This window comes from Atractosteus spatula, chromosome 4 (genome assembly GCF_055471065.1).
Source record: "Atractosteus spatula isolate fAtrSpa1 chromosome 4, fAtrSpa1.hap1, whole genome shotgun sequence".
Taxonomy (NCBI): domain Eukaryota; kingdom Metazoa; phylum Chordata; class Actinopteri; order Semionotiformes; family Lepisosteidae; genus Atractosteus; species Atractosteus spatula.
In genome coordinates, this window is record NC_142709.1 from 5,202,540 (window position 1) to 5,229,429 (window position 26,890).

General features: G+C 36.2%; 1 protein-coding gene across 1 annotated transcript in view; it reads right to left on the reverse strand.

Annotated features, from left to right (window-relative positions):
• The window catches only part of LOC148835680 (cilia- and flagella-associated protein 47-like), a 219,514-nt gene that overhangs the window by 125,448 nt on the left and 67,176 nt on the right, over positions 1 to 26,890 (reverse strand). Inside the window, exons 41-45 of the mRNA XM_088913434.1 lie at positions 12,864 to 12,946; positions 5,645 to 5,784; positions 4,694 to 4,799; positions 3,618 to 3,844; positions 2,466 to 2,622 (exon numbers count right to left, since the gene is read on the reverse strand). Coding sequence (XP_088769560.1) covers positions 2,466 to 2,622; positions 3,618 to 3,844; positions 4,694 to 4,799; positions 5,645 to 5,784; positions 12,864 to 12,946 — 713 coding nt within the window. The remainder of the gene's footprint in view (positions 1 to 2,465; positions 2,623 to 3,617; positions 3,845 to 4,693; positions 4,800 to 5,644; positions 5,785 to 12,863; positions 12,947 to 26,890) is intronic.

Here is a 26,890-nt window from a genome sequence, read left to right on the forward strand (position 1 = left end):
TAGTCTTAGAAGAAGTTCAAAGAAGAACTATGAGAATGAGTCTTGGTCTCAGGAGATTTTTGTATATTACCAGGTTAAGGGAACTAATTTTCTTTTGTCTGCATCAAAGAAGATTGACAGGAGATAGGGTCATAAGAAACGTTAGGGTCAAACCTAGGGAGTATTTCACACTGAGTGGTGAAACAAGGACACAGAGTTACAAATGGAAATTGAAGGAGAATTTAGTTAGGACAGGCATTTATTTAGGAAACATTTATTTCAACCATGTGTTTGTGTCTTCAGTAGCATACTGCCCAGACAGGTGGTTGAGTCCATAACTGTGGGCTCTTTTATAGAAGCAACTAGACAACATCTTAGACATACGTAGCTAATGTAATATCAAATGACCAATTTCGACTGAATGACCTCCTCTTCTATGCCACGTTTCTTATGTTCTAATGATTTTCTTAAAGCACCAAGAAATATTCGTGAACCCCCAATATAATTATGGGGATGACACCTCTAAGCATGATACTATTGCTGGTCTTTACTAAAGTAATCAGAAAGCTTTATATTTACCATCCACCACACAGGGCAGCAGAGGAGTTGGAGCCTATCCCAGCAAAGCAACAGGTGCAAGACAGGGCAGGCAGACAAGACACACTCAGTTAACCTACTGTTCCAGCATGTTTTTGGAACGCAGGGGGAAACTTAAGCACCCAGAAGAAACCTACTGTATGCAAACACATAAAGAACAAACAATGCCAAATACTGCATACACTCTATACATTTGCAGTACAGTAAATTAAATATTGGAGAGAGATACCTTTTAATGAATTTATGAATCATTTCTTGTACGTTTCATTACCCTACACTGTACTCCTGCTCCGTCAGGTTACGCAGCTTTTCCTTGTTAACTGCTTTTGTTAATTCATACCACAGACTGACTGAAGTCTGGTTCTGCTCTGGTTTTGATGGCAGTGGTTGAAGAAAAATCTGACGGATATCCTGTATATCTCTAAAGCTTGGGATGAAAATATATGAACAGCTGATGTTTTTTTTTCTCTAACAAATTCCAACATGGAGAGATTTCTTTGCAGCAGTTTGTCGTAATTTCAGGAAAATAAATACCTGTGACACTTGTAAAGCACAGCTTCAGAAGCAATGCCTGGTTTTTTTTTGTGTATTCCATGTTAGCACTGTCGTGATAAATGGTATTTCACTATGAAGTGCTATGTAAATTGAATATTCAGATTAGACTAAATGGGAGGAGATCAATGTGATTCAGTGGTCCAACTCAAGGACTGCTTCCTGAATTTATAATGTTAATCCAAGAATGCTAATGGAAACCATGCACTGCTCAACGGTAGATAGGAATTAATAGAAATCTATCAGTATTTGCTTGTAAATTCCTTACCAAGCATAAAGATGTTTCAGAATTAAACAATGCAAATTTTCAATGTATCAAATTATTGGAACGACTTTCTGCAGACTATCTTTAATCTGAATTCTTCACCTATGTTTTTATAGGAATAATTTTAGAATTTGTATGACATTTGGAGAACTTCAACAATATTCAAGCCAATCATAAAAAATCCAAGCCTTGTCTAGACTCACCTACAGTAAGCAGTCTAGACTGCTTTCAACACGGAGCATCTCAAATTCTCCAGAGACTAGAAGTCGAAAAACAACAAACTTTCCACAAGTTAAACGTACAGTAATTCTTCAGCAGAAGGTTATACGCAGAGTATGTATTATTATTATGCCGAAAGTGTGTGAATACCACATTTTCTTGTCTTTCAAGGCAATTGAAAAAATGATGAGTAGTCATTAAACAAACCATTATAACACAAATCTCTGTGTATTTATATTTGCCTGCGTACTGCAAATGTATTATTCATATTAAGCATAAAAATATTACACATAAAAAATAATTTACCACAAGATCTTTACAGGGAAATAGTGGCATAAATCCAAAGTTAATTTGAGGTCAAAATAGAGAATGAATTATAAACTTCTCAATTCCTTTAGAACCCTATATGGGAAAACCTTTGTATGGATTAAAATTCTGTATACTGATCTGAGCCTTTGGAACACATTCCCGCTACTGCTTAATCACTTGATAACATGTCATCTACTGTTAAAAAACCCCCACTAAATTCTACAATTCAACATTTATTATGTGTGTACTTTATTAGCTTCTTCTGTATACTCTGTATTACCACACTGTACTAGATAGTTATAGTTATAGTTACTAGATAGATAATCAGTTATAGATTATACTTGCGAGCAAGAGAAAATGCACTGTGCAAAAGGCATCTATCTACTTTAATGAAGGCAACACTAATAAAAACCACAGATCGAAATCCATAAAGGTTGTTTACATAAGAAACATTAGGAAGTTCGTTTAAAGACGCATAAAACCTTCCCTTTGCTTCTGGAAGTCTGGAAAAAAAACATTAGCAAAAATCTCATACGACATTTACCTGCCAGAGTTTGTGGTGTCTTAAGGTGTAGGTTAACTCTGCTCTCTCCAGAAATGGGAAGCCATATTTTCTCCGGGATGTCGAAGTGCTCAGGCATAGAAACTTCAACACTGTACTCAACTGTTTTATTTGGCTTAGTAGGCTGCAGGGGCTGGACCTGTATATACAGTACACACAGGAATTCTACAGGAAAGGCAAATATCTGTGCATATTACAGTTAAAGTGTCAATCGTGACAATATTACATCTAGAGCAAAACACCCACAAAGTGTCATTTTAACAAATGTCCAAACTTGTCTTTTCAAAACCAACAGAAAGGTTCATGTACTATACTGTGAAAAAGTCTATTCCTATTGGTACCAAACCAAGTGGGTATCCACTAAAGAGATTTAAATATGTAGTTATACTTTAATGAAATGTAATTTGTCCAACTGAATCTGCAGGACAGACTCTCCTTTAAAGCCTCTTTAAAAACAGCTGGTGTTCTGTCCCTATAGCTTTTTTAATGCATTTTTGAAAAATAAAGTATTATACTGTATGTCCATTCAAGATCATATAAATTTATGTTACCTTTCTGTGTATTCATTTCCTATTAGTAATATACTATAAATGTATATTTCTAAATGAACACACTTTTAATTTGTTTTTGATTTAATGTGAATCTAATTTATACATTACTTCTTAATTTTGGAAACTGCTATTCTAACTTTAACAAGTTTGGACAAGTATCAGGCAACTTTATGGAGTGTTAAGTTGTACACACTCAGGTACAGTATGAGCCAGAATGAATAGCACCTCTTTAGTGACACACCAGCTATGTAATGGTTTTCTCAGTATTCTTCCAGCCATCTCACAAGTCCTAGATCAGCTTCAAGAAAAACTGCTTTGAAACGTTAATACTTTAAAATAATGGCATTTTAAAGGGTCACCAACAGTTATGCAAATTCAGATGCACCAATGGGCAAATTATTCATGCATTTTTCACACCCTTCAACACCCACCTCTAATAACTACCCTTATTTTATTTAAAATTTTAGATTATATTTACTGTAACAGTAACTTGCAGAACTGTGACTTTACTGTGAATCCATAACTTGTGCACTAGATTATCCCACACACAGGATGCACAGATATACAGCCTTATCTGGCCTACCTGTGAGGTGGCACAGCCTCGAGCTGCCACTGTAGCTCTAACAGAACTGCTTTGCAGTGTTGCTGTGATTTTCCTGCGCTCAAACTCGACAGAGGACATGCACTGCTGTGCCGCTGTGGCCAGAGCTCTCTCCCAGGCTACATTCACCAGGGGGACTCTCAGTGCTTCTTCCAGACAGCAATCAGCCGAGCACTTAAAGCACAACACAGGTTTTACAGAAACCTTTCCTGCAACATAAAGAACAATGATCTTATAAGCTCTGCCAGCTTTATTTTTTTTTTCCGGTTTGTTTATTGCTTTGGTTCTCCAAATTCTTTTGCAGTAAAAAGATGTGGAGTAGTTCCTAAGAAAGCATAGGGTACATGGCAACACTTAAGCAACTGTTATGTTGGGGTTATATGGGTTCAAATAACTGCTAGTGATGTATGCAATATGCATATACACTGGAAAACATAAAAGAGTAATTAAATGTCGCTTACGAGTTGCAAATTATCACCACAACAAAGTGAATATTTTTGGGAACATTGTTTTCTTCACCTACTGTAGGTACTGTAAGTATCCTTTCCTGATAACGCTGATTTATTATGATCTCAATAGAGTGAAAGATACGAACAGGCACAAGCATTAACCCCCATCTATAAATAATCTACTAACATGTTGTGAATGATGTTATGAACAATCAGAAAACATTTGATACTCCAAAACTCTAGGGTTAGCGTTAGAGGTATGGTTCAGGCTATGGTAAGAATGAAGGTTCTAAGGTCACTAATCATCACATTTACAGTAGTAACATACTTCTTACTTTATTAATTTATTCCTTTAATGAAACATTTAGAAATAGCATTTACAATGTTATTCTAACACTAACCTGTTACGTTAAATCATGTGGTTTTGTTACTGTTGGATTATATAAATTCTGTGTATGAAAGGTTTTACCTAAAATAGGAGGAAACGTTGTTTTTATATTTTATTTTTTGTCAGTTTGACGGAGTATTAAGTTGACTTCCAGATACACGAGTTGTTCACAGGTGCTGCACAGGTGCTACACAAATGCCATGTTGTCCTGGTGTACTTACTCACGGCACTGCTGATGCGCACTACATTGGGGCTGGGCGCTGCCTCTAGTGGGGAAGGCAAAGGCAGGTCTCCGGTCCCAATCACAGAATATACTAACTCTCCCACCTGAAAATACAAGGGAAATCATTTTGGATCAAGCTTTCAGATTGTATCTGGTGACAGCCTGAAGCCAGTTGTGCTGTATTATTCAAACAGGATGGAAAGGGCAAACATAGTATATGCATGAATGTCTCAACTAAATATTGAAACGTATTGTAAAGTGGAGTAGTTAATTACAGTAAGTAGCTCAAAACCCATTACTGACTTACAATTTAGCAGCTACTATATTGTTTTCAGAATTTATATAAAACATTATTTTTATGTATCAGGATCTCTGGATAAACAGTGCTCATATGTGGATACTGCTTAATAAATATGTGCATTGTCACAGGACGCATACTTGTGATGGTGGCAACTCTTGTCTGAAATAGATTCCCCAGAAAGCTGAATGACATGCCGCGGTCAGTCATGTGACCAGCTGGAAGAAGGCGATTGGTCGGGTGATGATTTAAAAACCAGGACATAGAGGCTGCCAGGATTTCACATCTGCCGCACGGTGCAAGAACGCAGATTCACTGCTGCCATGTGCTGCAGATGTAAAATCCTGGCAACCCGCAGTGCCTCGTTTTTAAGTTGTCACCCAAGCAATTTGCAATTCTAAAATTAACAACAATGTGATAATTTGCCAAGCCTAAATTGATTCTCTCATTTAGCAACCTTCTAAAGAAGTTTTAATAAAACGTTTAAACCTAATGTGAAAACAACAATGTATATTTCTTACAGATTAAAAAAGTCATAAATTAAAGAAAAGGGTCTGCCAATACACAAAGTGTGCTCACGCTTGACTGTGTTGAATAATTTGCTTTAAGATTTTTATATTACAGTATTTAAACATTAAAAAAGACATTTACCTGCTCATTAGCTAAAATAATGGTACAGTACTGTTTTCCTAGGTGAAATGGAAGGTAAAGAATTTCTAGATGATCAGATCCTCCAGCTTTCAGGAACACAGATTTCGCAGGACAATAAAATTCATTTATGTTGCCTTCATCTGTTTAAAAATGTATAAGAAAGAATACATTAGATTAAAAGTCTTAGGTTAGCTGGATACATGTCAAATACAGCTGCTGAAAAAATCACTGTGTAAGTACTGTATGACGAATTGGTAAGATATATTAAGTATTCTTGTTGTTGGATGCAAACTAGGGCAAATATAACTATTTTCTTTTTAAACTCTATAAATATTTTTCAAAGTACATGCACTAAAAAAGCAACTGAAAAACAAGACCATCGGCATTTGTGATTAGACAAAATAATTAGTTATCACAATGATAAAAGACTGTAAAAACTAAACATTTCTCATTTTTCTTGTGTTCTTCACTATCATAAAACAGATAAACCAAATCCCCCCATTGCTATTGAATTCAGATTGACAAAGCCCAAAAGGAAATTCATAGTTTTAATGGATGCATAGAGCACCAAAGCTGCACTAAAACTTTATATTTCTCAATGGAGAACTGACTAAGCCTAATATATACAAAAGGCTTTATTCTTGTTATTAACAAATACAATTCTCTAAACATAGTAACATTCTCAAGATGCCAGTAAAAATACTTTTAATATAACATTCAATAAAATCTTGAATATGCTAAAGTGAATAAAATGTTATAATTGAGATATCTGTAACAAATGCGCCCCTGCGTATCACAAGGATCTCAGCCGCCCCAGGCTGGGGGAGTTTTCCTTTAGCTCAGCTGGCAAGTTCCCTGTTGCGTGATGCCGGGGACCCAGGCAGTGAGGGATGAACTAGCAGGGCAGGAGCGGCAGGGGCGGAAACACCAAGGACCGTTACAGATCCAATTATGACTTCAGAAATTCCTTAAGCATACAACATAAAGGATATTGTAGCGCCACGCGGCACGTTTTAGCTATGCGCACCAAGGCGGGCTGAGAACAGCGCCTGGGGGCAGGACTATGGGACTGTACATAGTGGGACGGAGGCTGGGAGACAGTCTGTTCCCTTCCGTGTCTTTATTAGTGTAGGTGCAGCGCTGTAATCCCTGTCCCTGAGTGTGTACTGTACCTTCCCCGGTTTGACTTAATAAATGTGTTGTTCAAGCCCTTTTCCTGAGTCCTACGCCTGCTCCATCATACTGAACTCTGCTGTCGTTACAATATGAACTAAAGATGGTTATAATCATTATAACCATGATAACCATTAGCATTCCTAGAACTTTATCAAAGCCTTGCTTAACAATACCTCATTCTGTCAACATTCATAAGAGGGCAGAATCAGTCCCAGCACTGACACAAATATTTATATACACAGTCTGTGCAAATAGATGAGTCAATAACCCAGCAGTATGTTATAAAAGTGGAGGAACAATAAAGAAAAGAAGGAAAAGCTCTCAGTGTGTTGTGGCAATTTTAGAAGTGACTAATCAATTGCATTGTGAATAACCACTTCTGAACACGTGGTTTCAGCCACTGAAAGACACTGAAAAAAATTGAAGGTTCAGAAACAAAGTGCAAGAGATGTGTTGTTTTGTTTAGCCTCCACTTAAAACCCAGCAGAGGTTTTCCCTTGGTGTTCTTTCTGTGAGATTAGTTCTAATGGAGCGTTTATTGACAGGAAGAGTGCCAAGTTCTTCATCTGCTTGGAGGATTTGATTCATTAAAGCCATTTTAAAAGAAAAAAAAGTTTTTAAACAGCAAATGGTCCATTATTCACTTTTCATTTACAAAGTGTCTACTGAGCGGTACATTTTTTAAAATATTAATTTACCTTCCTTCAAATGGTTTTCCTTTATTAAAATTAGCATTTTCCACTTCAATAATGCTTTTTGGAATCACAGGTTAATCATTAATCCATTCTGAATACTGAGCTCCAATAAATTTCTACATCATCTGAAAACAAATCTACATAAACTGCTTATTATGTCTGTCATGCTTTCATGCCATCTGTTGTGTACAACAAAAACCAAACAAAATTGTATATGAGAAACAAACACTTTGATAGTACTAAAACACTTCTTGATGGATTCATGAAAGGCTTTCAACAAAACTAAATCATTTTTTAAGTCATAACATTTTTAGAACAAATAGAACAGGGGTGCCCAACCAAGATCAACTTTTTCATTTGCCAGTCCAGCTCGATCTACCAGTGTGAATCTGGAGCTCTGATATAGGAAAAACAGATTGTGGGCACATCAGTACAATAACTATACCCATCACTAAAATGACAGCAAATAAAAGCAAGTGACTCATGCTACAGCAAACAAGTAATGTTCCCCCATTTTAGAAAAAAGAATATCCTACATTAATGTGAGCATTGGCACTGAGAAGCTTACTTGAGAACACCTGTAGGTTTTTTTTAACGTGTTTTGACACTGCTGATCACGTCAATGACATTTTAATTTTGTCCCTGCAGCTCGACATTCAGCTCATTCAGCAGTTCAGTCAAGTCTGTGAGCAATGCTAAATCCAGAAGGCACTGGTCATCATCTAATTGTTCATATTCACCATGTTTAGACGACTTGAGAAACTCTGATTTCAGGCAACAGCTGTCTGAACCTTGCCAAAACTTTTTGTTTTTGAAATCTCCAAACAGCAAGTCAGCAGCCTCAGCAAATGCTTTTGTTACTTCTCGATCCCTGAATGATTTTTGTGTTTAGCCAGGATGTGGCTCACATGGAACGATGTGATGTTTGTCGCTTTTGCTCTTGTAATGGGCCTTGTGAAAACCGACTGCTGCTACAGTAGTTGAGAATTTAATTTTTCCACTTTTCTTTTCCATAACTCACTTTTAGCGGGGAAAGTCCACATCATACGTTTGGTGTGCAGTTTTAAAATGTTGTTCTAGATTTCCCTTTTTCACGTAGACACTGGCATTGCAGATTTGAATGCGAAAGTACTAAAAAATAATCATGCTCCCATTCCTTGTGGTAATGGTAAGTTTTCGGTCTCTTTGCTTCATCATTTTCGCTCAAACACTGCAGCTATCAAATAGGCAATCAAACTTATCAAACTGTTGGCGAATTTGTCAGTCTGTTTCGCTCCACTATGCACTGAATGTGGGGTTCGTGCGACAGTAACCAAGAGACCGTTCTTGGGTAGCACACGCATACAGTAAGTCTTTATGGAGCTCCTGTAGCCTTTTTTTCAGTGTCAGCCAGCACTCAGGGAAGAGACTTTTATAACCCATTCGACAAGGGTTAAACACAGAGTACTGACTGACAGGGTGCCCAAACTTTTGTACATACCACATTCACTGTTAAATTCAGAAAATAAATAGTAATTGCACATTAAAATGTGCAGAAATATGTCATGTTTAAGTTTGAACCCTGCAGAGGTTGTGCTAATTTCTTTTAACTTATAGATTCAGTGAAACATGCAATTTTACCAGGGGTGCCCAAACTTTTGCATGCAACCTAATATACAGATTTTGTGAACTAACGGGACTTTTTAAAAAAAATATTCATAATCCTTTTTAAGTAGTAAAAAACAATTTTATTCTTCTTGCACTGTATCTCATAAGAAAGGAGTGTTTTACCATCTAGTGAGAGCAATTGTATTGTCTTGCACTGAAACTATACAACTAAGACACATCATAATAGTACCAACAACTAGTATGATAAGGAACCTTTTTGACTTTTATAAAGAAGGAACTTTCAAATATAACTTTAAAAGATATCACTAGCAAATTACTTAGTTATTTGGTCGAATTCTAAAAACAAACTGACATATCCTCCCTCAGTTATGAGGTATGGGCATTGGAGAGCTGCTGCAACAGAGATGTTGAGCGCTTTCATGCACAGGGAAACAGAAGAGCAAGATTAGAATCTTCCACCTAGACATCTGTTCAGTAACAGTTACAGTTGTTTTGTCAGATTCTAATAAAGATTAAATGAGCCAACACATGTAAAAAGACTGTGTGATTAGTACTTTGGCTTTAACTAGCCTGGCTGGGGAAAGGACAGTGCTGGTCCGAGATCAGTGCTGTCATATACCCTCAGAAGAATCCCCAAAACACCAATGCAGATTTCAAACACTGAGCTAATAGAGATAAGGATCGGCTGCGGTTTCACTGGAAAAGTGCATACTGTATGAAGCAGGCTTCAGCTTGTTTGAATGAGTAGGTTTGGATATGCAGTGCATGAGAATCATGTTTGCTGCAGGTGACAAAATGTGAGTCAGCAAACAAGTGACAACATTAGCAGCTAGTAGGAAGAGCGGGACTAACTAGCTTGAGATTGGAACTCTGTGGTGGGCAGCAGTAGACACTGCATCTACTGAAAGAGTAGTTAGGCATGGAAACAGGAACAAAACTACCAGTTAGCAGGTGCTACACAGGATAAGTATGGATTGGAACTCTGTGGCAGGCAGCAGAAAATGCTATGATGGATTAAAAGAGTGGCCTGACATGGAAAAGGGAGGAGAGGTACAGCTTGCTGAAGTCTGCTAGATGTTTAAGAATGTATTCCAAGCTGAACCCTGGAAAGAGAAGGAATGTCAACTACATATACAGCTGGAAGCTTTGGGAGAGGGAAGAGGGCCAACACTAAACAGTTGGACGACAACCAAAAAGGGGAGTCAAGTGTGTAGGAAACTAGGGACAGCATAGAAGGTGAATGAAGAAGCATACAGTTGCTTCATAGCAGAGTGATACTGTGCACTCATACCCATGGGGCAGAGTGGGAGTTAGTGACCAGAGGCTCCTGTGGTGGACAGCGAAAAGAAAGATAAGGGAGAGGGGAAGAGATTAACCAGTACGTATAGGCTGGGGTCATAGCTGGACACTTGTCCAGAGACAGAGAGCAAAAGGGAAAAAGAAATCGAATGGCTTGGGTGAGACTAGGAAGAGATAGAGGGAAGGGGAAAAAACTGCTGTAGCTGCTCAGAGTTTCTAGAAGACTTGCTGACATCTGGAGAACTGAAAGAAGATGGTATGGTGAGCAGAGAGCCACTTGTTTTCAGTGGAGGTTTAAGGATGAAAAGGTGAGAAAGAAACATCTGGATGAATGTGATGAAGATAACATCCCAGCAATGCTGCATTCAAAACATGTCCTTCTGCTAAATGTAGAGTGCTAGGAAAGACAGGGAGCTTTTATGCACAGGGAATATGAAGTGCGAGTTTAGAATTCGACCTCCACTTGAACCTCTGTTCAATAACACCATGTGACTTCGTAAATGAGCACTTGTAAATTTAAACACCACCAACAAAACAAAACAATCTGGAAGTACTGCTTGTTGTATATGGATTACTGCCAAAAGAGCTCATGAATATTATTTGTCTTATTTTTTGTCATTGTTCTTATTCTCAAGTTTCTCAAGTTTGTTAAACTAAAGTTTGTAACAAGTGTTTGTTACAAAATATGGACAATACTCTGTCTGTTACAAACGCATTGACTTAAGGATCATTATATTTAAAGGTAACCTTACAAACTCCCAGAAGAGAAGTAGGGACAAAACATTGGAAGAACAAGAAAGCTCAGAGAAGACTTTGAGCTGGTGTGGGATTTAGTCTCAGTGTTACAAAAGGTTAGCTTCTGGACCATAATCAATATCAGAACAATAGCCTTTTTGCTGAGCTTGGATTGCTTTCCAATTGACTGTTCTCACAATTGTTCTCTATTGGCAGCCTCATGACACTATCTAAAACACAAGAAGGTCATTATTAGCCAACAACACTGAGCTGAAATAAGCCTTCTGAAAAGGAAATCCTTGTGAATGGACCAAAATGGCCTACTTTTTACTAAAGCTGTTTTTGTCTCTTTCTCCTTTATATACCCTCCTTAAAAAAAACCAAGAACAAATTTAAATTAAATACAATCTTGCAAAATAAACATCAGCAGGTCCTTTTTTTCCAAGTCCAGTTTCACCCAGGATGTCCAAGATACAATTGTATGATCAATGATATGATCTTCAGTTAAATAATCTTACTGTCAAATCAAAAGAAAAATAGAAGTAACATATTGTCCAAAAAACAAACTTCATTATAGATGGGCCATACCGAAAAACATTTCAAATAGTTTCTGTCAAGTTAAAAGAAACAGAAAAAAATTGAAAGTGATTTCTACAATATCATATTGCTCTATTTGAAGATGTGAACAGATTTTCTAACAGATTTAGTTCAAAAACATTATATAATAAGTACAACATTAAAATGACTTGGAAAATATAATTTCATACCTCAGCAACTGTATTTGGGGAATAGACACATTACTATGAAATTCATTTCTGGATAATTACTGAAAATGACTGAAAATTATCATTCGATCATTATGGTAGGATACATAGGATAAATGTAATCAGCAAATGCTAAAAAAAGTCAAATGGACATTTGTGATTCAAAAACACAAGAGGTTGAAAAGTAAATAATACAACAAGAAGATTAAAAAGGCCGTAGTACAACTAAACGAAGAAGGAGAAATATCCAATTAAAAAAAGAGAATATCTTGGATTATTGAAAAGGTCTTTATGGGCTATATTGGCAAATACTGGAGAACTGAGAAGACCAAGCAAGACTTCTGCAAAATATGGAAGAATAATTTAAGCTGCAGAAAATTATTCCTTAAAATTCTGCATATTCCCCCAAAGGAAAACTGCATTTATAGATTAGTCATTTCAATCCTTACACTTTAATGCCACTGAAATGTTGCTTAGTGACCTGAAGTACTGTAGTAGTTGCAAAAAGGAAATCAAAGTCAAATACAGAGCTCAATGCTATGTGTGTTGAAGAATAAGGAAACATATTTCCAGGACGATGCCCGGAACTGGTTTCAAACCACCAAATAAAAGTTGTACTTAAGATGAAGACATATTCAGACATGGTATTTGGGTTACTTTTGTATATTCTGTAATATTGTGCTATTTTATTATAAACACAATCATCTAAGTTATATATAACTATTTTAATTTAAAAATATAAGCAAGACTAACAAAATAAAGGATTAAGGATGCTTAGAGCATACTTTGGCATTGATCCACTTGGCTTGAGGACCGGCAATCTGACAATATGGGCAAGGTCACCCATACTTTGGTTGGATGTATCTATGTGTCAATAAACATGTATCCATTTTTTACATGTACAATTAATACTGCTCCTTCCAATGAAATGAAAGCACTTACCACTATCCAAATATAGGCCTTTGCCATTCATTTCATCCTCACTGATAAGGCCTTTTCCAGATTCAGATGTTGATCTCAGCTTGCTAATAGAAAACAAAAAGGTTAAACAAGTTAAGTAAGGAATAATTTCTACAGTCAGACTAAGTATAGTATACGGTCTGTACTAGGAAAGCTGCAGTACTAGATAACAAAGGCCTAACAACAACAACAACAATAGAAATAATATATTCACAATAAATATGTGGTGCTTTACCTACTGTTAGTAAAAAGAAGACATCAAGCTCATAAATGCATTCTCTGAAATATAGAATTACTCTATAACCTGGACTAAATCCACTTTTCTACTACTACAGTACTGTATGTGTTGATCATTGTAATACTGCAGCTCAAAAACCACCCTTTGCCTTCTCCATTCTTCATTGGCAGCAAGTATTTAGGCATAAAGATTTCCCCCAAGCTGTCAGATGTGTTTCAATTAAGTTTTGACCCACTACTAACTGCAGATGATCTACTGCACTGGATCAAATTACTTCTTTCTATTACTGTCAGAATAGCAACTGTTAATATTACAATCTTACCTAATATCAATTATCTCTTCACAAAGATTGTAACCCCAACCCTCCACTAATTGGTTTCATTCACTTGATTCCATAACAACTACATTTTACTGGAAAGAAAAAAACTAGGATCAAGCTTAAGCTCAACCGCCTTACAGAAACGTAAAACTCAATGAGGATAAGAGGTACCCAATTTTTAAAATTACAATAATAAGTTGGCAAACCAACTTACTAAATAGCTCCATCCTTACCAGCACAAAAACCTTTGGACAGAAATGGACCAGTTAGAATGCAAAGAAATTTCACTTTCCATCTTGCCATTTATTAACACTACTATAAAACATCAGGACTGTAATCTCAACACCCCTGATAGCTTGATGGAAAACTAAAGATTTAGGGTAACATCCTCAGTTTTAGTAGTTCAGGTGGGTAGCTGCATCAGCATGCATAGTCTGCAAAGATAGATAGATACTTTATTGATCCTGTGAGGGAAATTGCAGTGTAACAGCAGCTTAACACAGACAACACAGCCACAGTGTAACGAATGATACAATAATAATAATACAATACATACAATACAATCAGTACAGTAAGAAGTGCACTAAGAAGAGTTACTCACTGTCCAGAACACACAAAGAGCAAACCAGAACAGAACAGAGTAATAGAGAACAAAGGAACGAGCAATAGGTTTATTCCATGCTGAAAAGAGAAGAGAGAAAACACAACGTTTCAGCCGTGAAGTCTTCTTCAGGTGTGAGAAAGACAGGGCAGACAGCAAAGATTAAATAGCACAGAAGAACAAAAGCTGGGAGGGGGGAGGAGGCAGAGAGGCCACTCAGGAAGTGCGAAGTGCAGAGAGGTGAAGAAAGGTATGAAGTCAGAGAATGAGAATTCTCTATGAGAATAGAGAAGATTACACGAAAACAAGTCGGTCATTGAGAGAAGGGGGATAGTGTGGACCTAGATCCAGGATGAGTTTCGTTTCTGTTGTTTTTCTGCTATGGAGTTGAGAATCCTCAGTTTTAGCTGTGTCAGCTGCTGCTAAAACAAAGAAGGTATACAGTATGGTGGACTGGCCAAATGCGTTTGACCAGAAGTGGATTTCCTCTGTTACTATCGGGTTAAAAAGGGGACCTACTGTAGGCGAGACTTCTTTGGAACTAGCACTGGGGAGGGAAGGGTAAATTACGGTACATCAGTGTAGTCTGATTGTAGTCTAGGCTGTTACACCCTACAAATTACAAAGTGGGGGAAAGATTTATTAATCAGTCCCAAGACCGACTTCTGGACACAAACCATGCATCATCACCACCATATCCCCCTTTTTTTTGCCATTATCATTCCTGTTTTCCTGTTACGTTAGATTATAATTGTTGTTGCAATTAGTATTTTCCCTCTTGTTTATGTAATAAGCAAATTACAGTATACTGAATTAACTGTAATCTATTGTAACAACAAAGTTTCCCTTTAAACCCTTACTCTTTCCTCCTATCCTGTCTTATCCTGTCCTTCTCTGTCTAATCCTAGTACTTGTCTGTTTACTACACTTTCATATTTTTGTTGAGTTTGCATTATGAAAATAAGGTAAAAAACAAAAGGTAAAGCCAAGCCTTCACACAAATTTTGAATAACAGTACAGTAAGTTCTATGCATTTGAAAATGTTCATCACATCTACACACCAGCTTGTCAACAAAGAACTACAAAAAACTGAACAAACAAATGAACAATAAGAAGGAGAAAATATTATTTTATAAAGACTTTAAGATTAGGGAGCTGCATCATCACTTATTGTATAAGGCACCTTTCCCGTCTCAAAACCCTATACAATAAAACTGAGAAAAAGCCTGAGATAAAGAACATACAATGTGTAGGGTTAGTTTATGCAAGCATTTTTTTAAGATGAAATTTGAAAAAAGATAAAGGCTCAGAATTCCTGATTTCATTGGAAAGAGTAGTGCATAATGAAAAATTGATGGTCTACATTACTTTTCACTTAGGGGATACATACAGTAGGTCTTTTAGCTGCTGTGTTCACAGTGTGTTTTTAAAGATGCACTGTTTTATTAAACATGTGCCTGCTATTTAAAGTTTTTCCCATTAGGCCTTCAATAAAAGCTCACACAGGTAATGCTCTCAGTACTGGGATGTGTTCCTTTACTGAATTATTCAGATTCTCCAAGAGTTCTTCTATCTGAAGGATTTCACGCAGTAAAAAAGTCCCCCTTTTAGGTTATATTTCCTTCATTCCTGTTATTTTTAATTCTTTCCTTGATCAGATAAAAAGTGTCGATAAAGAGATGCAGTTTCAGACAGGCAAAATATAATTAAAAAGAAATCTCAGCTAAATACAAGATATATATAATATAAGAGTATAAAAATTATTTTATCCACATACAGTAGTATTTCACATCACAGTAAGTGGTCACACATGTTATGTAAAACACAAGTACAATATAGAAGTTGCTGTTGTATGGTTTATAGCTTGTATTTAAATTAAGGGATTGAGACTTCATACACTTAACCATTTCTTTAGCAATATAAATTGTTGGATAATCCCAGCAGAGTTGCAACACAGAAGACAGGAAAGACACAAGAAATGCCTTGGATATGTAACCCCAATTACTCCCATGATAATCCTGTTCATACTGTATCCTTCAGATCCTAGCAATGTAAATACTGTTCTTTTCACATTATTTTGCATCCCTCAACTTACAATACACAATGACTGGGGATGTAAAGAATGGGCATTAATATACCACTTTTAATTTTTGTACAGTAGCTTTAGTTTCACATGCTTTGACCTAAATTATGCAAGACTTCCATGGGAGCGAACAACCATCCAAACATGTGACACAGAGATACAGCACACATACAAAACATAAACAGAACAGACAATACCAAGAATAAACTGGCTCAAGTGCAGTGTTGCCTGCCTATTCTAGGAGTACTATTCAGAAGCAAGGTGTGGGTAGAACACGATAATTAAAAAAGAAAAAATATTCCACAAGCTAAAATCTATTTTCCTCTTCTTTATTTTCCATAGTCTGCTGAAAGCGTGCAAAAGACATAAATAAACTCTTTAATGGAGCAGAGACATGGTAGCATAAAAAGATAAAAGCCTCATCAGGAGAGAGAACATTTTGTTTCTACAAAATGATCCAAACATGGTTAGGAACATTTTGGAGCCTTAATGGTAGGCATTTGAATTTTATCTAAATGGAACTGCTGTAATTGTATTTTATACTTTCTAGTCTCTTACCATAAATGCTCCTTGAACAAGCTTTCTTTTTCAAGTGACAGGCATCACTGCTTCAAAGGAAAAATCTCTGACAGACATCTCTGAGATAATGCCATGATGGGATTTTCAATGACAGGCAGTGCTATTAGGCACTCAGGTAACAGTAGATCAGCTTGACAGAGCAGGTGCTTTGAAAGTTTAAAGAAACTCAAAGTTGCATTAAAAATGTACACTAAAAATAAAGAGTTAAGTCTGAAAACAAAGTGTATATGTGATACACTATAAAAATATATAAAAATGCACGCTCAAAAATTTGAAGGATGAAAAATGGTAACCAGAAAGATTTGTGATGGGTATTTTGTTGTTTTTATCAAGTTGTCAGTTATCCTGTTAGCTAAGCCACTGCTTTATTTTGACTGATTAATTGACCATTTCCTTGTACAAAAAAGCTATAGATGCTGACCATAAGCATAATGGCTATTTGACAAATTCTATTTCCTTTTTTTGAATAAATAGCATGGTTGTATCTACAGCTATAGTCAAAGTTCTGTCTAGGTTCCTGATAATTTTAGTTTACCAGATAAGATAATATACAATAATAAGAACACATTTCATTTACAACAAATTACCTGGACAATACAAGTTTATTTTAGCAGGGTATTTACTGGAACAATTTGAGTGAAGAACCTTGCTCATGGGTACTCCAGTTCCCATCTGGGATTTGACCCTCCAGAATCCTATCCACTGCTCCTTGCTGTCTATAAATATAACTTATGGTATGTTGGTTTCCATGAAGAAACAGGCCTGAGCATTCTAATAGAATTATATTTATAAATTATTCCACCTTTAATTGACATGGATTCTCTTACCTGGACAATAAGTGCAACATAAGGCAAACTCAAAAATATATAATAAAACATCTCTTTTTGAAAATAAATAATCTCTTTTCACAGGTCAGATTCCACATGAACATTTTTAGCAGTAAATTCGCTAACTTTCCCTGGGTTTTACAATCGTTTGCATCCTGTTTTACCATACTGACTCCCCCCATGCTGTATCAGAATTTAATCAGCCCTTTGCTGCGTTTTGCTTTGCTTTACACAGCTTTAACTTCAGGATATCAGAGGTTTTAGAAGGGTTTGTGAATCAGCTTCAGCTCAAGGCAATAATATTTTTAGAAGTAATGCACTGTGTGTGTCAGTCACTCATCGAATATTTGACTGTGAATCAAAATCAATGTGTTTACACTTTTCACAAAGTGATTACATAAATATATGTAGGACAAATAACGGCAAGCATTTCTGTGTTATTAACATATATTATTTGCAAAGGGAAACACCTTTATACAAGGCTACACATCTATTTAGCTACATGTAGTGTGTCCAGAAATGTGTATAATACTGTATGTCAACCTAGCATAATACTTGCTAATCAAAATCCCAGATAAAACTTACTGAAAACAAGTCAACACTTCACGAAAAATGAGCAACATAAGCCAGAATGTGCAAACTAGCAAAGACCTGATGACTCCATATTTCCAGTAGCAGTATCAATAACAAGCAGAGGGCAAAGGGGGATAAAGATAAAAAATAATTTGACCTTTTAATAATGTAGCAAAAAATTTTAAAAGTGGTATTCTGTAACAAAATTAATACTTTTTTTTTTTAAAATGAAAGAATGCTACACTTCAGCTTGAAAAGATTTAAAGCCTGAACAACAGAACAAGATTTTCAAGTCTCTTTAGAGCTCTATTTAAAAATGGCATTAAGAGTTTGTACCTGATAGCACTGACATTTAAATTTCTTCCTGTGCTATTAATGGTGCATTTATGTATCTGACAATCTGCTCATTAGAATGATTGAAGGTCAAGACTGAGGCACTCCATCTTACTCAGACTTGGAATGCTAATGGAGGTACACATTTTTATATTGCTGTATCTTTCAGAGAAAACTCTGCTTGTGTCTCAATAAATACTGTACCTGCTTAAAGAGCAAAGAAAAGATCAGATGAAAAATTAGAGTAACACTTCCTAAAATAGAATACAGTATCTATCATGATCATTATCTACACATTTTCCACCTGTCATGACAACTAAAGAGAATATCTGCCACTCAATATTTACATCATATCCTATGTCACAGGGAACCTATGGAGCAGTTTTCTTTTTTTTCTAAGATATTTCATTGAAAACTAAAAAGATTTCTCACATGTGAGCGAGACAACAAAGTGAAACAAAAAAAACTCAAAAGAACTGAAATCTGGTCTCATAAATGTCACCTCTTTCCCACAGAGAGGGTACAATAGAGGGACTTATCTGGGTTTCTATTTTAACCTGGGCTCATCGCAGTCTCATTTTATAATTATTTATTCTGAAACCAAAAACAGAAAAGATTTCAACAGCTGATGCAGCCTGTTTTACCACACATAACATCACCGATGAAGCAGAATTTGACAGGTTGTGACTTCTGTGGTATGTACTGAACTTGAAATGAAGAGCAGTATAGCATGTGTCATATGAAGTTTGTAATTATTTCATCGCCTGCAGCATATCATACCACATATTTTGCACAAGTCTTTTAGTACTATGCACAGAATGATATATTTACTGAATGTTATATGCATTGAAACCTTCACAACTCAAAAGAAGAGATCCCAAGGAGCACAATACACCCTTTTAACAATGCATGGTCATGTACTGTAGGTGATAAAGTTACAAGTGTGTAAACGTCCTTTCCGTCTACTGATTAGGGATTAACAGCGAAAAAAACTGAAGTACAGACAGATTGGCAAAATACGGTGCTGCAAACTGTAATGTAATCAGAAGCATCTGACAGCACAATGATATGCCATAAAAAACTTAAATATATGCCATAAAAATTAACTTTAAAAATATATATAAACATCTATATTTAATTTAGCAAGTTAATATAATTTGGAACTCTGCCCTAGCAATAAAAGTACATAGGAAATGAATATTGCTTTAAGTCTTTTTGGACTTTTGTTTCAATAAAGGATGCTCCTTTTTCGTTACACTGCTAATTTTTATTTTAAATAAATATACCAAAAGTTAAAAAGATAAAACATTTTGAATAAAAAAATGATCTGAAATTCAGAACTATACAGTATGACACTACAGAATTTCAGGTCACTGTACTGTTCTATCTGTCCTGTGATCTCCATTTTACTGTCTCTTACAATAATCTTATGAGCTTTCAACCTATTCCTGAGAAGTGCTGCAATGTCTTCTACAAGATTGTCTGGACAACTGTTCTTTTTCTTTATTTACGATAACCTTTTTGTTACAATGTTTCTTCTATTTCTGACATGTCTCCCAGGCACGTCTTGGTGACATTACAGGCCCACTCTGTAAATGAAGTACTACTAGTGCCACTGTTATCATTTCCTTTAAGTCTATCTAAGTCATCTCAAATTTCAGGTGATGCTGATTCTTACTTTATTTTTGACAGTTGATCAGTTGATTAGAATGACAGATTTGGTTTGTCTCCATGTCTCCTACTGAACCTGTTCCAAGTCTGCTTGGAACAAACGAACTGTGGAATGGCAGAAGAGCGAAAATAGACCATATAAAAACCTGTGCCCTCAGGCCAAGGACAGGAGTGACCTGGTGCTAGGCGGGTCTCAGGACATTCGGATGTCAATGCTGAGCGAGGAGCAGATCAGAAGCAGGAAGTAAATAGGCTACACAACAAGACACACCAGAAAGACATGAATAATCACAGGGAACTAGGAACAGGAGAGAAGTAGAGCGCCCTCTAGGTGTTCTGGGCGTAACATAAACTACAGTAGCTTCGGATGTCAAACATGTTTGTAACACCAGAAAACAGACTGTCTTGTCAAGGTTCACATCTTATGAATTTAAAGCTGTTAAAGATTGGTAACCGATAGGATAATGGTATTATTTCATTGTTAATAACAGGAAGAATAAACACTCTTCCATTGTTCTTCTTGCATGTTGTGGTACTTGTCTTTGAAAACCCTAGAACCGGCCAATTTAATAAACCTTGCTCGAATAACTTGCAAACACTCTATCAGCTGATTATATTTGTAAGCACCTTAGTTATCTAAAATAAGGAATTTTAATGGACAAGATTTTTTAAAAACGTTTAAGCTTTGTCTTAGCTATACAAAACTTTAAACGTGCACACATTTTAAGCTTTAGAGTTAAAATTCCAGTAATACTTGGTTTCTATTGCTTTTATAATCTTCTATGGTGAAATGCTAGAGCCTCTAACAATCCCACAGATTTGCTTTCATTGATATACAGTATTAGAAATAAATGCACACAAGCTCAAAAATGAGCTATTACAATCTCTAAATTATTATTAACTTATCTAAAGCCAAAAAAAACCTTAAAAAATACTGGAAGTCAGTAAAATTTATGGAGAAAAATTCATTACCTTCTGATTTACTGGTTTCAATTACTATCAAAACATAAAAAATAAAACAGGTACTTTTTCCAATGATGGTAGTTGTGTATTTAATTGGTTGGTATTTAACAATATTGCTGATTCAGCTAGATTTGATGCAATCAAGATTCACAGCCCCTTCAGGTCTGCAATATAGCCCATTACTGATTCAGAAGTGCTAGCTGAACTTTGCATAATTGACAGTAATAAGTCCATTCCTCTCAATGGTATTGAACCATTTTTTATAAAACCTCCTACTCATTTAATACCTGCTCTGCTACAACAATTAATCTCCTTTTTAAAACAGTTGAAATTGCAGATGAGTCAAATTCTGCAATTGTTCTGCCTCTTTTCAAAGAGGGTAACAACTCAGGCCTTACTTGTCTATGTATAGGCTACGTATTTCTATATTTACAAATTTATCTATCACTTTTGATACTGTGTGCAAATTATCTGGAAAAAGTTGGAAAGCACAGTATCAATCATGATATACTGTAAACTCTCTCGTGTGGTTCCAAACTTACTCCATACTATAATCTAATAAATATAACAGGTTTATAAGGTTAATAAGGGAGTCCAGTTCTTTCTTAGTCCTATTTGTTTCTCCATCTATAGTAATGATATTGCTCAGGCAACAGGCAATTCTCATATCCACCTCCATGCTGGCAACACCATCTTACTGTATATTCAGCTGAATCTGAAATTCATCCAGCTTTCTGTGCACTGCTCCATTTGCTAAACTCTTATCAAATTAAACGTACTGTATACAGTACTTTCTAACTCTCTATTTTCTAACCAAAATAGCCAATTCAGGGTAGTAGCCATAACCTAACCCTGGGAGCAACAGGTGCAAGGTAGACTACACCCCGGACAGGACACCAGTTCATCACAGGGCACACACAGAAACACTCACACTAGAGCCAATTTTATACTTAATAACAATTTCTATTTTTTAAGATCTGAGACAAATCACAGTTTATAAATACATAGAATTGATATTACCTGACATGGAAATTGATATAGATATTGACTCATTCAAAGTCCATATTCCTCTATTATGGACTGTGATGTGATCTTAACAGATGCCCTAAGGCTGCTCTTGGAATATTTGATGTCTGATATCATCCTGCCATAAGATCTATAACTGGCATTCCCTATCACACTCATCATTAAGACTCTTTGATTGCTTAGCCCTCTCTGTATACCAAATTCCTCTCTGGTATAAGTTAATGTACAGGTCTATGACTGGGAAACAACTCCTTCATAATTTAGTGCAGGTCTCTGTGCCAGCTCACAATTTAAAAAGCAATATTTTTATCGGATTGAACCCCCCAAGAGAAACAGCAGACTTTAGGCAGACGTCATTTCCATTTGCTGCCGCGAGTGACAGGACCATCTTGCAGAGAAAGCTGAAGCTATCCACCTCTGTATCTGTCATGGAGCTCCCTTTGCTGCACAGTAAGCTTGGAGCCCACTGACTAATAAACACCTGGTCTACCTGAACTGCAATTAAGTGAACACCTCAGAAAGAAAAACTCCAGGGTTTGCAAGGAGAAAAATAAAGTATCCATCTTCTTTGAGCCCAGTGGAGGAAACTGTCATAACAATGTTTGAGTCTATTATACGAATGCTCTACCCCCTTGTTACCTTAATTTCCCAAAACAAGGCATATTGTCCATCCACACCTTTACCACGATTAGCAATACAAATCTACCAACACCATTCTAGTTAGTTATTTAGTACAATAACAAATTGCATAAGATGTATTGGAAGAATGTTAATTAGTTCCCATCAATCTGAAGATTTGAAGAATGGGTAGTTTAACCAGCAGCTGTCCAGTTTCTATTATACCAGTTAGAGATATAATCTACATCTATATATGGTGCCCTATTTTGTGAAATTTCAAAATGATGCCTACGCAAACTCAATATTTTATTCAAAATCTGAATGCTCAAACTGAAGGGTAAGATAAATTGCCTAAAATGTCAGAAAAAATAAAGAAAAAAATTAAATATGTCGACGCCATAAGTATTCAGACCCATATACAGGCTTGAGGAACATTTTTTGCCCATTATTCTTGGCAGATTTGCTCAAGCTCTCTCAAGTTGGATGGAAATGACTCATGGACAGCAGTTTTCAAGTCTTTCCACTGATTCTCAGTGGGATTCAAGTCAGGACTTTGACTGTGCCATTCAAGGACACTCACTTTCTCATTCTTACGCCACTGCATTATAGTTTTGGCCTTTTGCTTCTAACCACTGTCCTTCTGAAAAGTGAATTTTTGAACCATTTTTATGTCTGAAACAGGTTTTCCTTTAAGATTAGACAGTATTTCGCTCCATCCATGTTTCCAGGCTTGACAAGTTTCTTAGTCCCTGCTAGTGATTAAGCAGAGATACTGTATAAGATAAAGCAGCAACCACCATGCTTGACAGTAGAGTTGGTATTGACTGAGTCATGCACTATGATTGGTTCCCATCAGATTTAATGCTTTATAGTAGACAAAAAGTCCCAATCTTGGCCATACAGACCAGCTTTGCGAAGTAACTTGGATACTGTTTATGCACATTTTCTGCCATCTCTGCCATTGAACTCTGTAGTTCTTTTAAAGTCACCATTGAAGTCACAGTAGCATCCTCCTGGACCTAGTGCTCTGTTTGGAGTGATGGCCTAATCTAGGCAGTATTTCAGTGCTTTCCACTTCTTAATGATCAGCTTTACCATGTATTTATTCTGAAATCATGTGAGATACTATTGCACTATTACAGTCAGAGACCACTCAACTAATTGTGTGGCTCATTAAGATAATTTTGTGCACAATATTATTTCAGTTCCATTTACTTCTAACTTTCTGTGTCTTGCATTGAATGTATTGGATTAAGTTGTGCATATAAAAATACTATCAACAATACTGGAATAATATCAACAAGAATTAGCAACACATGCTGCATACTGTATTTGAGTTAAACAGAAGTAGAGGAAACTACATTTAATTCCTGACATGTACTGTAAAAAGAGGTATTTTTAAAACGAAACAAAATATCCAGCCAGCACATACAGTATGATTCATACGGTTTTAGACTAGTTGTTTGAGCTCTAGATACTGTATTCCTAGAGAAGTCTTTTAATCTGTCATTTTCTTACCGGTCTCATGAATGCTATTCTAAAATAGGGATGTCTTGTACGTTGATGTATTTTCTGTTCATGTATTTTAATCATCCAATTTGGAGTTTAATGTGTTTGTAAAACACCAAGTCCATTAAAACACCAACATCACTTAATCTCAAAACTTCCATTAGCTTTTGTTGTTTTTTCATCTTCATTTACATGTTTTTTTTTTAAAAAGCAACATGCATTAGACTAAAACATAATGAATGAATGGAGCCATCAGAAAGGATCCCTCCAAGGAAGAAGAAGGGATGTATGTCTACTTTTGGTAGCAGACACAAGTAGACATTAAAGACATGAAGACATTAGACAAAGTGTTAAAAGAGTGATTTGTTCTTTATCTTCAATTCATTACAACATGTGCACGCATTCTTCAGCAATCTATTAGCCCTTCCTGAACCAACAGGAAGCAGTATACTATTCTTTGAAGGTTGTAAGAAAGTTAACAAAATAAGCCAAACATCAAATAGACAATCCTGTAAAAAATACACTTTTCCCTACAGGTAATTTATTGACAGTTTAGTGCTATTTTGTAAATGCTTGTGTTTGAACAGAGTTAAAGAACCAACAATTGACCACTTTTCGGCTCAAATGACCAGCAGGATGTTCAATGAGACTATTTTTCATGACTTGAAGATCAATGATAACAGCGGGCTGAAATAAAATCAGTTGAGAAAAAGAAGGTCAATATTTTTGTTACATTTGGGATTCGAAGGCTGGAAGAAGCAAACAAGCTAATAACCTCTGAAAGGGCACGGCAATGTCTTTTTCTATTGTCTAAACTGACATGCTCTCAGTTCAGAAAATTAGACATGAATTGAAGTAAAATACTGCTACAAACATGTTTACAAATCTGAAAAAACAACAGATATGCACCAGGAATACTGAGTAATACGTTTTGACGTGGTACTGCTGTAATTCCTTAAAGGGATCTACAGCAATTGCCAACAGCTATTTTCTTTACAGAAGCCTTTACACTGAGTTTATTAGGCACTGTATACCTGCCCTTCCCATGTAAATGAATGTTCAATCAGTGACAGCTTCATACAGTATGTGCACACAATGCTATTTAAAACAGGCAGGCAGGTACCTACAGATTTTGTGTAGGTACAATTCAGAGGGAGAATGTACCTACAGTAATAAAGTGACCATTTAGTGTATAGCAATATGTTTCAATTGTTTGATTTTCATGCAATTCCCAGTAATAACCATAAAATTGGCAGACAGGGCCACAGTAACAGCAGTGACTACTATCCATTAGGTAAATCATTAGCACTACCAAATAGGCAAACTCTGGAAAACAGAGAAAAAAATGACCTGTCACTTAAGTTAAGAGCAGCTAAGTGCGTGCTTCCCACACAGGCATGTCAGCACACTGAAACAACAGAGCCTGGTGAAAAATCCCGAGAATTATTGTATAATACAAAAAGTCAACAACAGGACCTTCTCTGAAGAGCCAAGGATGTGAAAACATTCCTTGTGGACTGCAGATTGCCTTAATTAAAATTGATCAACTTGTAAGATAAGATAAGATCACTTTATTAGCCATATACAATTTCTTGCATTAGGAATCTGTCTTTTCGCATACCCCAGCTTGCTCTCCATGAGACACACAGACACACAGACAGAGAGAAGCTTGGGATCAGAGCGCAGGGTCAGCCATTTACTTTACACAGCACCCCTGGAGCAGCTGGGGTGAAGGGCCTTGCCCAGGAGTAGGATTTCTCTGCCGGCCGCAGGATTTGAACCGGCATCCTTCCAGCCACAGGTGCAGATTCTTAGTAACAGAGCCACCACTCCATAGGAGTCTCTAACAGCTCAATGGCCAATATTCTTGGCTGAAATAATTTATTGTCTCTCCAGGCAGACCATGTTCCATGAACAGAGACATCTGTACAACATCTGTACAACATCTATGGAAGCACTATACTTCCAAACATGACTTGTGCCTCCTCTGTTACAAGAAAATTCCTGGCACCGTGGAATTATTGATATCTTGTGAACAATATCATTTGCCATCAAAGCCAAATAAGGAACACACACAAAAAAAAAACATTCTGACTTCTGTCGAATATTCTTATTTAGATTGTAGCCAAGGTCATAGTATTGTATTCTCATAGTAGTACTGTACCATTAATTCTCATTTTCATTCTGTTCTTATCTCTTGTTCTGTTCCGTACTTCACAACTTCAATTCAGCAAAGCATCTTGGTTTTTTGACAATACATTAAATAAAACTGGAAATTTATCACACACCAAACTGGTTGAACACGTGGCTTGAATTGGTACAGTACATGATATATTTCAATGGTAAAGTATGGTCCAGAGTCATTTATACTTCTTGCAAGAAATGGTGCACATCTTCAAAAAAAATTACTAAACATTTTTTAATGCACTGTACAGAGCCTTGGAAATATATTCACTCCCACTGATGTCCCATTTTGTAGAATTACCAATGATATGTGCACATTTTAAAGTGAATATTTTAATCAAAACTTAAATGTTCAAACTGAACATTTTTGCAGCTAAAAAAGTTAAATGTCAGCAGAAACTGCAGTAAATGTGACACATACACATTGATTCATTTACTTTTAATTCTAAGCCTTTTGGGAGTTAATATGGCCTGTAATGAATATA